Genomic DNA, 15,162 nt, shown 5'->3' on the forward strand with positions numbered 1-15,162 from the left:
GGTGGAGGCTGTGGTAGTTGTGGTCCATTAGTCCTTTGGACTAATCTTTCCCTTGTGTCTTTGGTTTTCTTCATTCTCCCTTGCTCCAGACGGGGAACTTCACATGAAATTCTGACCTACTCTATTTTCATATGTTCCCAAGAACCAAAGGATGCTCGGTGATCAGCTGAACATTTATGTTCAGTTGTGTTCAGTGAGCAAATTAACTGTAAATCCTAGATTTGTTCGTTTCTTATAGAAATCTCACAAGAAGTGTTTTTTATTCCTTATATTTGTTTGTAGATAGTCTTTTGAAACAAACTTAAGCTACTTTACCCAGGCAGGCCTCAAGTGACAGTATATTGTAAAGATGCGTGATAAAAATAGGGAAGAAAATATTCAGAAGAGTGACATCTCTCAAACTCCACTTCCCACGCCAGCACGCATTACTAGCATGCTAATATACAGTTTAGATGGAATGTATAATGTTGGCAGTGTCTATTCTATGATCTGTCTGTCTTTGGTAACTTATTTCATGGTTGTATGTATTCACATATTACCAAAGTCAACACAGAACTTGGTAAGCCTTTTTTCTGCATTCCTTTAGGTGCTCAAAGAACAGTACCTTGGCTACAGGAAAATGTTCTTGGGTGATGCTGTAGATGTGTTTGAAGCCAGGCGAACAGAAGCCAAGAAGTGGCAGAACACACCCAGAGTTACTACAGGACCCACCCCTTTCAGCAGCATGCCAAATGCAGCAGCCGTTGCCATGGCTGCAACACTTACACAGCAGCAACAGCCTGCTACAGGTCTGAACGCATTCAAGTTATAGCTTCTTACTGTTAAAATGCAGAACATTTGTGTGCATTTTTATAAGTCTTCCTGGAAGAAATTTCTATGAATAGCTGTTCCAATGCAATCTAAAAATTGTGATGGACACAATTATAAACATATACCTGATAGAAAATGCAGGGTAGTCTTAGCAATAACTATACATCAATTAGAAATTGAATATTGTTAATTTAGTAAATGGTATATGCTGTATTGCTATAAATGCCCTTTAGGACATGGTGTTTCACTAGTGAATTATATTTAGAAATAACATCAGATTCTAAAATTGTGATTGTATCATTTATTGTTTTAAAGTCAGAGATAATCCAGCCATACATTACATTTTTCATATATGATACCAAGAGATGGCGTATTCTTGTTTTCCTCATACGTAGTGATTATAAAGTGCCCACACTGATGATGAAGGACATTTTTAGTTACTGAAGGTATGTTGAAGATCAATAGGTTTATTGGTATGCATGTTGACGGGAAGCAGAGTACAGGCCCTCTAATCGAAATTTGGAAATGATGCATTCTAGAATTATTTGTAACCTCTTCAAAATAAACAGGACAGTAGCAAGAGCAGGAGGAAGATATTTTGACATGCTCTAGATTGCCCATTAAGAAATATGAACTGGAAGCTTGAGCAGGTGGAAGTAATTGGTGAGATATTGGAAAGCAGATAACTTTAGTACTTGGTTTAATTCCACTTGTAAGCAGAGAAATAATTTTGTGGTCTAATTCTGTAATATTTTATTTTTGTGGTCTGATTATGTAATATTCTGAGGTTATCACTTGCCTGCTTATTCCTGCAACCCCTTTTGTCTGGTTTGAAGTTTGACATAGAAAAATATAGTCTTAATGGATACTGATTTTTTTCTTTAGTCATTTATGAATTTTGAGTAATGCTTATTAGTTATTGTATAGCATGTGTCTTTCTGACATGTTGGCTAAGAGTCCCATATAATACAGTAGTAAATTATAATACAAAAAAATAAAAATCTGTATCTAGGTAAATTGCATTTAGGCTGCCTCTCCTAGGAAAGCAGCCCCTGATTTTCACTATTGGCTGTTGAAAAAATTGTTCTTCCCATTTGGAGATGACAGACATAGCATTAGTAGAGGGTTGGTGGTGGGTTTAGCACGCCAGATCCTCCATAGGCCCTGCTGGACCCACACGAATAGCGGCTCATACTATACGGTGGCTCTCTAGCTGGCCGGAGTCTAAGATTGCATTCTCAAGTTATGAAGGAAAAAAGTAATTATGGGATTGATTTCTCCGTGGAATGACTCCCATAATTAATGACTATCCATTCTCATGATTATTTAACCAACTAATCAGACTGAACATAGTACGAATTTACATTTCAGAGCCAATATTAACCACTAAAGTAAATTAGATAAGTGTGGGTTTGGTTAAATGTTCTTTAAACATAATGGAATTCCATTCTAAGAAGTAAAACTTAAGTAAAATGTTATGCTGTAAGTGAATTAGCGTGTAGCGTACGACTAAAACTGAAGCAAAACCGCCTCTCAAAAGGGATTTTTAAAAACTCACGTAGACGGTCTTATCTTGAGAGGTTCGTAGGTTTTCACTCATACGTTTTGGGCTGATGGACATTACGCAGATTTATATTCATTCAGTGAGTATGAGTGACTACCCTATGCTAGGCTCAGGGGATACAAAGATAAGCAAAACAAGGTGGTCTGCCTTAGTTTCCTAGAGCTGCCATAACAAAATACCACAGGATGGGTGGCTTTAAAAAGCAAGTTTATTTTCTCACAGTCTTGGAGACTACAAGTTCAAATCAGGGTATCTGCCATGTTGATTCCTCCTGGAGGCTTTGAAAGAGGATCTGTTTCATGCCTCTCTCCTAGCTTCTGATGGCTGCTGCAGTCCTTGGCATTCCTGTGCTGCTTATAGATGCATCTCTCATCACGTGGTGTCTTCCCCCTGTGTGACTTCTGTCTGTTGTCCCCTTTATAAAACACTGCTCTGAAGGGATTAGGATTAGGATATACCCTGTTTCAGTTTGACCTCATTTAACTTAACTGATAACAAAAGAAAAGTCCTATTTCCAAACAAGGTCACATTGACAGGTGCAGGGGTTTGGATTTCAGCATATCTTTTGCGGAGACACAATGCAATCCATGACACGCTGTATGGTGGCAGAGAACATTAGCTTAAGTTAGCGTAATCATCATGAGGAGCCTTTTGCTGGTGTGCTCTAAGCTGGTTTTTGTCAGACTTTGGGGAAATGGACTGCTTTCAATATTCTCTTCAGTTTTGAAGCCCATATAAAGGGATTTCTAATCAGGATGCAGGAATTGTAATTTAGCAACCTAAATAATCTTAACAGTGTTTCCATTTCGAATCTTACGGATTTTTAAAACTGAGAAACTAAACAACTGTGGTAACAGTTTTGTATTATGTCTTATCTTTCCCTTTTGTCTCTGAGGGTATCCCTGTCTCTATAGTCCATTCCCTCTCCCAAAGTTTGGTCATTTTAGTCATGTCATCATTACTGTGAAATTTATGAACTGTTACATGTGTACATAATGATTTTATGAGTTACAGCCCATTTAGAAATTTCCCTATATATTGCATTTTGCTTTGTACCCAGATAGTTATTCCTGAAGTCCTGTGACTTTCATGGAATCTTTGTTTAGAGCCAGTAGCAAATTTTAAAGACTATATACATGAAGTTAGGTAGAGCTTGTGCACTGTTTTTATATGTCCCTGTTGATTTGTGCAAGATTTGAGTGTTCAAAGGGGTTTTGTCTTATTTGCATATTGATTCTTGACTTCCTTAATATAAATACATGCACAGGCAGACAGCTTTTTAGACTGCTACCTTCTGAAGGTGGTTTACGTGTAATCTTTCTTGGAGGTGGAGGAATGGATTCAAATGACTTCTTGATACTTTGTTAATGGAAAAAAAAAGCACTTAGGCATATGTGATATGTGGTTACTAGTTCTGAAGGCTGAAGAGAATTGATGAAAAGCCTGCAGGCTGTGTATGAAATAAACATCAATACATGGCTGTGTTACGCGTTGGTAGATCTTGAGTACACTTGTTCACAAGTGCTTCCCAGGCCTCTTAAAGAATTTATTGAGACAGTTATATTAAGCTTCTCAGTATAATTTTAACTTAGAATAGATTTTTTTGTAGGTAATGTTTTGGGATCGGGTTTTGCTGTTGTGTTTTGACTATTTTAAAAGTTCTTGCTGTTTATATAAGACTTTCCTCATGTAACTTAGTTGCTGTGTTTAGGAGAGCTGAGACATTTTGTTAGGAATTCCTATTTTGTAGCTTTTAGTGTAGGTTTGGAAATTTAAGGTGTAGTGTTAAATAGGAAACCTTAAGTATTTCATCTTAGTTCCTTGTGGTTTTGTGATTTTGTTGTATTTAATAACCAAAGGAACATTCCCCATAAAATCAGTAAGAGTAATAAAACTTTTCAAACTGGGGAAAAGGCATTTTTTGTTTTTTAAGAAAAATTATTGTTTCAAAATATGACTTAGGAATAACTATACTAATTACATTAGACATTTCGAGTGATCATGGAAAATTTTAAAGAATTTTTAGCACTTTAGTCTTTTCCTGTGAATGCAGTTTTACTTTTAAGAAAGTAGAATTTAATCTGGAAAATATGAATTAATAGTGCTAAACCTGATTTTGTTGTGTTTGAATATATTATGTGGTAACTTTTGTAAAATGTTGCTCTACATAAAGATTTCACTTTGGGCAGTCATTGGGGCATATTACTACTAACTTGGTTTTATTTATGGAACTAAGAGTCTCTCACTGAATATTCAGATTTTGAAGCAGACTTACTGAATTGTTTACGTAATTATTGCCTGAAGGATTTAGATTCTGCTTTCTTATAGTGAAACTAATTTATATGGTGGCCAGAGTGTAATATATGTGAATACTTTGGCATGGGAGATATTTATCATGAGTTTTTACTATTAAAAAATGTTATACATTTGCCTACTAGTTTTATAAATAATGTTGCCTTCAGAATTTGTGTGAAGGTACAAAACCCAACAACATACTATGTACCTGTTGTGCAATGGAAAGTCTTGTCACTATTACGTATAAGTTCTCGATTTTCTATTCCCTGAATATTGACGATTAGAGAAACTGTGTTCTAGTGCTCTTCAAAACAGACTCTCACACAACAGAAAGCACGCGATTTGAGTGACTGTCCTGACTCGGAGGGCTGAGGGCTGTGGTGTGCATTATTCTCTAGGGTCTTCCACCAGCAGTGCCTCCTGTTAACACGTGACACTAAAGTCTCTCAATGTTAAAGAAACTGGACATGTGTTTTCTACATATTATTTTTGTTAGAAATGAGAAAGTAATATGCTTAGTTTCTTTTTCCTATAGTAACATTTTACAAAAGAGCTGCTAGGCAGATATTTTATTCTCAAACTAGTCTCAAACTGGATATAAAAAATGTAAATCCTTTTTTAATTTATTTTTTTAATAGTTGTATAAGAACTATGGCTGCTATTAATTACTCCTTATTTTCTGGGTAGAAGCTATTTGTAAAGTCCAGTTTCTGTCCCAGTGTAGCAAAACGTAGTTCCTCAGTTTTGTTTTGTTTTTTAATGCTTTATAGTTTTACATTACCTTCTGAATGGACAAACCTCATTCTTCATTAACTGGAAGGCTTTGATTTCTTTGATAAGTTTAAATTTTAATCTCTTCATATTAGTTTGGCAGTCCCCTCAACTTTGAATGCACTGATCACTGTGCTTGAAAAAGATAAGACTGAAGATTGTACTATGAAATTTATTGAATAACTTTCATAAATTATTTATCAAAGCAGAGATTTTTAGATTTTTGTATTCTGCTTAGTTAAAAAAAAAAAAAAAGTAGTTACAAAAAGAGGCTAGTAAGTTTGATGTTATTCTTGCCAAACAAACTCAGCCAAAATCTTTAAAGTAACAAATGGGAAAAGGATAACTAATCGTTCTGCGTCCGAGTACATTTTCCAAAATGTTGGAAAGAAACTTCTGAATTGAAATCTTGAATGTATTAAATTTTGTCAAGGTGCACCTCGGTGCCTTTTGAATGTTCATTCATCCATCTTATTTAATCAGGTGAAAAGTGGTGTCATGTAGCAGAGCTAATGAGAACTCAGTTATCACTTTTTGTGAACAAGTTGGAATTGTCATGTTACTGTGTAATTGATTTGCTTTAAAATGAACAATAAATTTAATAAAATAAAACATTGTCTTGTTTTTTATCTATTTATTGTATGTATCATTTATATTTCATATGAGAAATCATGCCTAGTTTTTTTGGTACTCACTGTTATAAAGTAACATGATAGTTTTGCCATGTTAGTATCGGTCTCTTGATCACTTGAGACTTGACTCTGATGATAAGGAGCTTGTTTTTAAAAAAGTAAAAACCTTTACTGATTACACCAACTAGTTTTTACCAGAAAACAAGTGGGGAGAGCTAAAGTAGTTCTGGAAGTAAATCTAAAACAACCATAATTTATAATACATTAAAGTTTTCAAATTATAGTATATTTAACTAATAGTCATCTTTCAACGTCATAAGACTGTTTCATTTGTTTAGCACAGAACAGGTTAGTTTAAAAATTGGTTGACTTTTTTTCTTTTTTTGATAGGTTAATCTTTTGGGACAGATAAGTTAGGCTGGGAAGACATCCTGAAAACTAAATGGAATTTGTTAAAAGTAATAATGTTCATTTTAAAAATAATTTCATAAAGAAACTTTAATCTTGAAAGAGTAAGGCAAATTTGTTTTTTTTCCCCCCCTCCCATTTTTTTTTTTTTTTTTTTTTATACCAGGGCCACAGCCATCTCTGGGAGTTAGTTTTGGAACGCCTTTCGGCTCAGGTATTGGCACTGGCTTGCAATCAAGTGGCTTAGGTTCTTCAAACCTTGGAGGTACACTTTAACTTTTCTAATATTTCATTGGACTGTTAAACGTGTGCATTCATGCTAGCATGTAAAACAAACTTCTAAGAGGATCTGCTGCTATTTTGGAAGTTAAGTTTCCATCTGGCAAAAACGATTCTCCAAACTTAATGCCTTCTAGTATTAGATTTAGAGCTTAAAGAATCATTTCATCTTCTATGAATAATAAATATAAAAAATTATTAAAATTAAGTGGTAGGGAGATTTGTATTTTTAAAGCAATATGCTAAAATGTGAACTTGAGAATTACTTATTTTTAATGAATTTAATTTTAATTAAATTTAAAAATATTAGTCATCTTTTAACACTAGGGTCTGAACTATTTCTCAATATACATGCGCCTAATCATAATCGTCTTTTTCTGAATGTGAGTGCTTTAACTGGGGAAATAATTTTATTACAAATCGAACAGCTTGACTTCCACCTATTCCTAAGTACTTTTGGCATATTTGCCTATATGCATACTTGTATACATAAGGAATTAGCTTATTTTAATAGTTACATCAGTTAACTGTACATTAGTAAGGTAAGTCCTCTGCAGAAGCATACGAGGTCCAAATACATTCAAAATTCTTTGATATGGATAATTGACAGTTGATTATATTTTGACAAATACATTTTAATGTAATGAGTAAGATTCCGTTATTTCCACTAAAATATATCTTCGTAAGAAGGAAAGCCGATAAGCTATCGTGACTGCTTAAAGGAGTAGACCCTGTTAGGAATTGCTAGAATCATGGTGGACAGCATAATTTGTATGATCTATAATCCAGTTTGCCATCATATTTCTTAGATTTACAGGCAATACTCTTAAACTCGGTATTTTAGATAAACTGTTGCAGAGTAGCCTAAAAAGTAATTTAACTCTATTCATGGAGCACCTGGCTTTTAAGAGAGTAGAAACAAGTATTCAAGTACTTAGTAGAAGCTCCTCATGAACTTTGGTGAAAATATTTCTGTTTTAAAATTGTGAAAATAGTATTGCTAAGAGGACAATCGGGACATCCCCACCCCCGTTTCTTACTGTTGCATTGGCTGGTCGTACAGCAGGAACTGTTATTGAGTAGATTTAAAGCGATTGACCATTGTGTAGTTTTTTGATGGTTTTTGTTAATTAAGTGAAACTGTTTCAGCAAAGAGCAGAGTAAAATTACCTCGCAGTATTCAGTGTTTAAATTGTGCATGTCGTGCTTATATGGGAATTTAATCCATCTTTTTTTTTTTTTTTTCCAAAATGAAATAACCCTGAGTAGATGTGTTTATACCTGTTTGGCTGAAATCATACTTCGGTGTTCACTAAAATTTCCAGCCCATTTGGGAGAGAAAATACTAATATAATCTTGTTTTTGCATGACCTTGTTCTTTAAAATTACTGATGGGTCATTAACTTAGCCTAAATAGATATAAAAGTATTATTTCAGAATCTGTATCTTCTAAAAGTCTTATGCAGGGGAGTAAACAGCAGATTTCCTTAATAACGTCATGTTTTTCAAGTCTGTATTTCTTAGGCCTTTGATAATTGTAGGTTTTACTTGTCAGTATCCTTTAACCTGTGTTTTACATACCGTTGTATATTTCTCTATTGCCCTTCCACTAGGATTTGGAACTAGCTCTGGTTTTGGAAGCAGCACCACAGGGGCCTCCACATTTGGATTTGGAACAACAAATAAACCCTCAGGAAGTCTTAGTGCAGGTTTGTGTTTCTGCCTGAATTTCAGGCACATTTAAAAGTGCAAATTATTTAAACGTACAACTATTGTTATTTCCAGTCTCCCAAAAAAAGTCACTGATTCTGTTTCTACTCCCTGGATAAAGCATGCAAGCCTAGCTAATTATATAGCTTTATCTCTCTCGTAAATAAAGGTTAGGTTTGTAAAATATTTTTAACAAGACTTCTTAGTTTGACTTCATAATTACATCCTCTCTTAACCAAGTAAAGATTCATTTGAACCCAAGTGACTAGCTTCATGGTTAAACAGTTTTCCTGTCATTGCAAAAATGAAAACCATCATTGTGAAAGTATAACCCAGTTTTTATCTGTGTTTATTTAAGAGAATGATTTGTATTCCCAAGAAATGATCTTTAGTTATAAATGCCTCTGGTTTTAAAAATATCACAGTCTTAATGGTGATTAATGGGTTCCATGTTCATTTTTGAAATAGGTGTAATCTTTCTTTTAAAGGAAAATTCCAAATTACATCTACTTTTGCATTTACTATATATTTGTAAATAATGGCTTGTTTTAATGTAGTATTTAGGGATAAATAGTACATCTAATATAATGACACAATACTGATAAAATTTTGCTTAAATTTAGGGAATTTGAAAGAAATCCCACCTAATATTAAGTTGTGGTTAAAATCAGCAGTTCCAGCTGAGTAAAATAATAGTAAAATTCAGTGGTACCAGGATTATAATCTAGATAGATAAAGATGCTGTTAGTTAACTAAGCAGTAATAGTATTTTATCTTAATTATATGAGCGCCCTTATAAAATCAAAACAGTAAGTAGTGCTCTTTGTGTGTTTGTTGTCCTGAAAATTGTGGATTTGAGGCTTTCTTGAGGACTTAGAATTGTCAGGAGTTCCAAAGTTGACAGTCTGTCTCTTCTACATTTGATAAAATGTTTACAGTGGGGCTGAGGAAGAAGGTACCTTGATTTATTTAATTAACAAGGTTTCTGGCAACTTCACGTTTTCTGTAGACTTCAGTTATTTTTGTGCTAAAATTTCTCTTTTGATCTACATCACTAAACTTCTTTATTTCAGGGTGCCACTTAGCATTGTTAGCTAAATTATTTTCGTATAAAAATTTACACTAGAGATTTAGCAACCTGAGATAGTTACTATTCTTATGGATTATGTATTCTTTCAGATAGAAATTTACCTCTCGTCCCTATTTTTTTTTTTTTTTAATATTTGTTTTTGTGATTTAACTTCTGATATAAGTATTTTCTTCCCTAAACATAAGGCTTTGGCAGCTCAAGTACATCTGGGTTTAACTTCAGCAATCCTGGCATCACGGCGTCAGCTGGTTTGACATTTGGGGTGTCCAATCCTGCCTCTGCAGGTTTTGGAACAGGAGGACAACTCCTTCAGTTGAAGAAGCCACCAGCTGGAAACAAAAGAGGAAAAAGATAAACACCTGGGTTGATGTGTTAAGAGAATCCATAGCAGCACCGTTCATTCTGAGTCTATTTTTCTAAAATTGATGAAGTAATTAAATTGCATCCCAGGACATTTATAAAGTTTTGATATTTTTCCCTACTCTGGAATTTCAACTTTGTTCATACTGGCCAGGCTGAACAGCTTTTTTCTTGTGAATTTAAAACCCAGTTGTGTATTTTTCATTATTTTGATTTGTAAAAAACTGTTCTGATTATATCATTGATTGACTAGTAAAACCTACTATTTAACTTAGTGTTAATAGCAGTGTTTCTCGATAAGGTTTACACTGTGTGAATATATGCACATTTGCTTCATATACAGATGGTATGAACTCTAGGGTCTCTACTAGAATCAGTTCGTTCCCTGATAAAGGCCTTTTGAACTACACTGCAGGGCATCTTGTGAATATGTATGTAAATATATACAGAATAATACACAATTGTGTATGCATATAAAATATATATTTACAGACCTACAACTCTTGCCTCAGACTGTTCCCCTTTTCTAAGGGTATCCAGTTTCTCACCCTTTAAGCTTCAAATCCTCAGTGCTTATAGAATGATGAGCTAGGAGTACCAGTTCATTGCCGTTGTTGGCTTAAAGACTTGTCGAAGTAGTTTCTGGCATGAATATTTGGTCGACTCAACTTCACTGAGTCTAGCATTAGGTAGACCTATTTATCTTTCATGTACAGTTTTCAGATGGAATGTGAACGTGGAATTTTCCATTTTTGTTTCCACTTGGGCCTTTAGCAGCTACTCCAAATGAGGAATGCTATGAGACTTGTCAAACAGATTTTAACTTTCATTATCTCATATATCCCCATATTCCATATATAAGGTGTTTTTTCCTTTCTGAGATGGACCTTCAGGAGCATATTTGAACTCCAGACTGGTGTTCTGGGGCACAGAGTTATTAAGCCAAATCGATTCTATGCAGGTGAAGGATGCACTATTTAGTGGAAACTTTTCTAGCTATTCCAATACAGAGTTCTTTCTTTGAGGGCTATTGATACTGACACCAAATGGAGTGGCTTATCAGCCTCTTAATGTCTTAAGTAAGTGCTTCATATGGAATAGAGAAACAATATATTTTAAGAAAAAAATATTCTTTGTAGCAACTATAGTCGTTCCCTTGTTTGGATGGTGACAGAGCTCCAGATAATAATAACCCATCAGCATGTCAGGTTGCATCCATGTCATAATGTCTGTATTAGTACTTGTGAGTGAAGCGGAGTGTGGAAAAACAAGAGCCCTTTGAAAGAGAACTGCCTTAGCTGTGATTTCCAAGAAACCATTAAGTAGACCTATTTATCTTTCAAGTACAGTTTTCAGATGGAATGTGAACATGGAATTTCATTGAAAATAGTTTTCTATAAGAAGGTTTTGTACATAATGTGCATCAAGTGAATATTTTCAGAATAATTTTCACCAAGGCATCTTTTTTTCTAAAATAGGATTGCATATATATATAAGCACATATATATTTTTAGTATAATGTTAGTTGAGTTTAATTATAAAACTATTGTCAAATCTGTATTATTTATCTGCATATAGCAGTGATTGGCTTTTTTTAATTGAAATTTGTGCGCCTTAATGCATTAAAATAAGGAAAATCGTTTGTTTCTGAACACTGAATTTGTTTTTATTTTTGCATACTTCTGTAATACTGTAATTCCCAAATCCAGATTGTGGAATAGGTTAGGAAAGGTGTAATTCTATGTGTTGAATTAATGTCAGAAATAAGTATACAATTTAAACTTTTTTTTTAAAGGACATGCATTGGGCTGCAGAAATCTGAATATTTATATTTTTTTTTCTTTGTATATTTTACATTTTAATATGTTGAACCACTGGAAATTCTGTAACAATAATCTGTGATAGGAGTTAAAATGTGCTGTCCTTGTCTCCATCATCTTCACTTTGTCCACCGCCTATTGTTATGTAAACAATAAAATTTATTGTGTCGGTTGATTTGAATCTTTGTAGGTGTCAGTAGTTGTTCTTAATATGTAACTTCGCTGATTACTGCTTTTTTGTTCTCTTTGGTTGGTTTTTAGTGTTTTCCCTTCACTGGTTTATACATCTGTTTTTTTTCTTAAACCAAAGACTGACCGCAAAATATTAAGTTCTTTGTCATTTGCTTTTATCTCTTCAAAATTAAAAACACTAAACATTTTTAGTAAATTTCCCTTATATAGAAGAATATTTTAGTAAAACGTGAAAGTCCCCTTCAACTCCTAAAGCCCCAGCCCCACTCCCTTCCCCAGAGGTTCCCTCTTCATAGTTCAGTATGCATCCTTGCAGATGCTTTTAAAAAAATGTCTTTACCAACGTGTATAGGATGTTCGTTCTCTCTTATTTTTCTCTCCTTCTCCTTTTCTCACATTTTATCATTCTCTTTCCTTCTCTTCTAACAAATGAGTTAAAACTCTGCATATTCTGTGACTTGCTGTTTTTCCTCTGATGGTATGTCATTGACATCTTTCTGTGTCAGTCTATATAGATTTACTTTGTACATACTGTCCCATAAAATGGATGGACCATGATTTGTTCAAATGTTCCCTACTGAAGGGCAGTCCTTTCCAATATTTCAGTTTTACAGACAAAGCTACAGTGAGTATTCTTGTACATGACCTTTTGGGCTTATATTTAATGTTTCTTTGTGATTGATTCTAGAAGAGGAATTGCTAAAAAGGTATATAAATTGTATGTTTTACTGTCAGATTGCCTTCCAAAAATACTGTATATACACTCTGACTAGCAGTATGTGGATACCCATTTCCTTGCATTCTCTTGTAACCCTGAATATTAATAATAAGTACTTGTGGGGCTGAACTTCTGTATATATCTTAGCTATTTGCTTATCAGCGGGAATTGCATGTTAATATCCTTTGGCTATTTTTATGCCAGGTTATTTGGGTTTTTTTCTTTAAGATTTGTAGAAGGTCTTTAGATAATGAAGATAAATATTTTTCCTGTTAGATATGTTAAACTCTTGGGAGTCAGCTAGATTCAGACCCCTGCTTTGAGCCGGTGTGATCTTGGGCAAGTTACGTAACTTTTTCTAGGCCTCAGACTCATTGTCTGAAAAATGGGGATAGTATACATGGGTGGTTGTATTAAGGGAGAGAATCTACTTTCAAGCACTTGGGTAGCATAATGATGCTTTGTAAGTGTTAACTCTCCCTGCACGAATGCCACATGATTTTATTGCTGTAGCCCTGTGCTTTATCTTTGTACCTGGTAGAGAAGCTGCCCTATCTTCTTGTTGTGTATGTTCTTGTGTGGAATAGCTATTCTAGAACCCTTAATCTTCAAGGTGAACTTTAGTATCTATTTTCTCAGGTTTGATTTTTTTAATGCCATTGGGATTTTGATTAAATTTGCACAAATAAAATATGTTAATATTGTAATGTGGGGAGAATTTGACATCTTAATACCTAGGAGATGGTATATGCATTTATGTAGGTCTTTTATGTCTTTCAGCAGAGTTTTACAGTTTTTATTAGAACTTCTTGCTTAATTGCTTTTCCTAACAGCCTCTGAATTTTTGACTGTGGATTTTTCTCCTATAGTTGATACAAAGTCATTTGCATTATTAAAATGCAAATTAGTTGTCCTTTTGTGATAATATTAACAAGTACAAGTTAATGTCCTACTGATTTGAATAGTGCCTTTAGAAGTAATGCAATGGAATGTTTGTTTTTTGCCTTGTTGGAGTTTAGATGGTCCATCACAAGATACTTTGCTTCAGGGTCCCCTTCCTTTTACCCCTACTCCGCAGTCTTATTGTGAATAAATGTGGCTGCACTGCACTTCTGACAGCACACACCAGGACCGAGTTATTACTTAGGCAAAATGACACTGGGACTTGCCAACACGGTAGCCAGTGTCCTATAACATCTGAGCTGGAGGGCCTAATCTAAATCCGACCTACATAGTCATCTTTGCCCATCATCACGTACCTCCTATTTATGGAGTGTGTACTCCGTTCTACGCACCACGCTCAGCACTTTACATACTTGACCTTGTTTAATCTCAATATTACCCTCTGATGCAGAAATCTCCAATTTATAGATGAAGGAACTAAGGCTTAAGTTGAGGAATTTACTCAAGGTCACACAGCTTTTAAGTCATGAGCTGGGATTTGAACTCATATCTGCCTAATTCCAAAGCACTTCCTCTTCATCACAATGTTATTGCTGCCAGTCTTAGATAGAGGAAGAGCACACTGGTTTTCATGCCTAACCTTGTACAAAGGCATTGAAGAGAATGCGGTGGGGGAAATTACAAGTACATAAGACTGTATAGATCAGGGCACCATAAGGTAAGTACCAAGGACTGTGGGACTTTGAAGGAGGGAGGATAATCCGATGCAGGGAGTAAAGGAAAGGAGCCAGGGCTGGGCTGGAGCAGCCATCTCTGACCTTTTCCACAGCTTTCCTATAAAGACGTTCATCGGGAAAAGCCAGTCATCCCTGCCTGGGCGATGGGATGGAGTGGTCTGCCCACTTTGGAAGGGGTAAGCAATTTTGTCTATTTGAGTCTTCACTTAGGAACTGTACAAGGCAAATTTAACAAGAAAGCCTTTCTAGGGACACTGACACAACTATAACCCAGAAGAGCAGCCTGTGGTCAGACCAGGTGAGATTAGATATTTTCCTTGCAAAAGAAAACCATGGAAACAGGCAAGAAGCTTCTGGTGCTGACAGACAGCAGCCAACAAAGGAAAGCATAGACACTACTGGAACAATTGCTCGTGGCCCAGAATGTTTTTTCCCTTTTGACCTTCACTCAAGCTAATGCACCCTTTTCTCTTCTACCAAATCTATTTGTCAATAAATAAAAAACTACTAGGTTCACAAAATTGCTGTGTTAATGAATGTGCTGCTGTAGGTTTAACTTGCAGAGAACTTATTGTCATCTCCACCTCTGGTCGCAAGTCAGTTTAATTCAGTAAACATTTCTTAATCACTTGCTGTGTGCGAGTCACTGCTAGGAACTTGTTGGATGCTGTCGAGTTGATTCCGACTCATAGTGACCCCTTGTGACAGAGTAGAACTGCCCCATAGGATTTTCTGGGCTATAATCTTATGGGAACAGATCGTCGGGTCTTTCTCCTGCAGAGCAGCTGGGGGGGTTCAAACTGCCAACCTTTCTGTTAACCATTGAGCCACCAGGACTTGCTAGGAACTTCCAAAAAAAAAAAAAACCACAAA

At 35.1% G+C, this 15,162-nt stretch overlaps 1 protein-coding gene across 2 annotated transcripts in view; it reads left to right on the plus strand.

Annotated features, from left to right (window-relative positions):
• The window catches only part of NUP58 (nucleoporin 58), a 40,030-nt gene extending 30,098 nt beyond the window's left edge, over positions 1-9,932 (plus strand). The window contains exons 13-16 of one of the 2 annotated variants that reach the window (XM_004386563.2): positions 587-788; positions 6,647-6,745; positions 8,373-8,468; positions 9,745-9,932. In XM_004386563.2, the coding sequence (XP_004386620.1) occupies positions 587-788; positions 6,647-6,745; positions 8,373-8,468; positions 9,745-9,914 (567 nt within the window). In that variant the 3' untranslated portion in view covers positions 9,915-9,932. The remainder of the gene's footprint in view (positions 1-586; positions 789-6,646; positions 6,746-8,372; positions 8,469-9,744) is intronic. The other variant, XM_023740919.1, reaches the window with a different exon arrangement.
• Positions 9,933-15,162: the final 5,230 nt, after the last annotated feature.

Source organism: Trichechus manatus, unplaced genomic scaffold (genome assembly GCF_000243295.1).
Source record: "Trichechus manatus latirostris isolate Lorelei unplaced genomic scaffold, TriManLat1.0 scaffold00168, whole genome shotgun sequence".
Classification (NCBI taxonomy): Eukaryota; Metazoa; Chordata; class Mammalia; order Sirenia; family Trichechidae; genus Trichechus; species Trichechus manatus.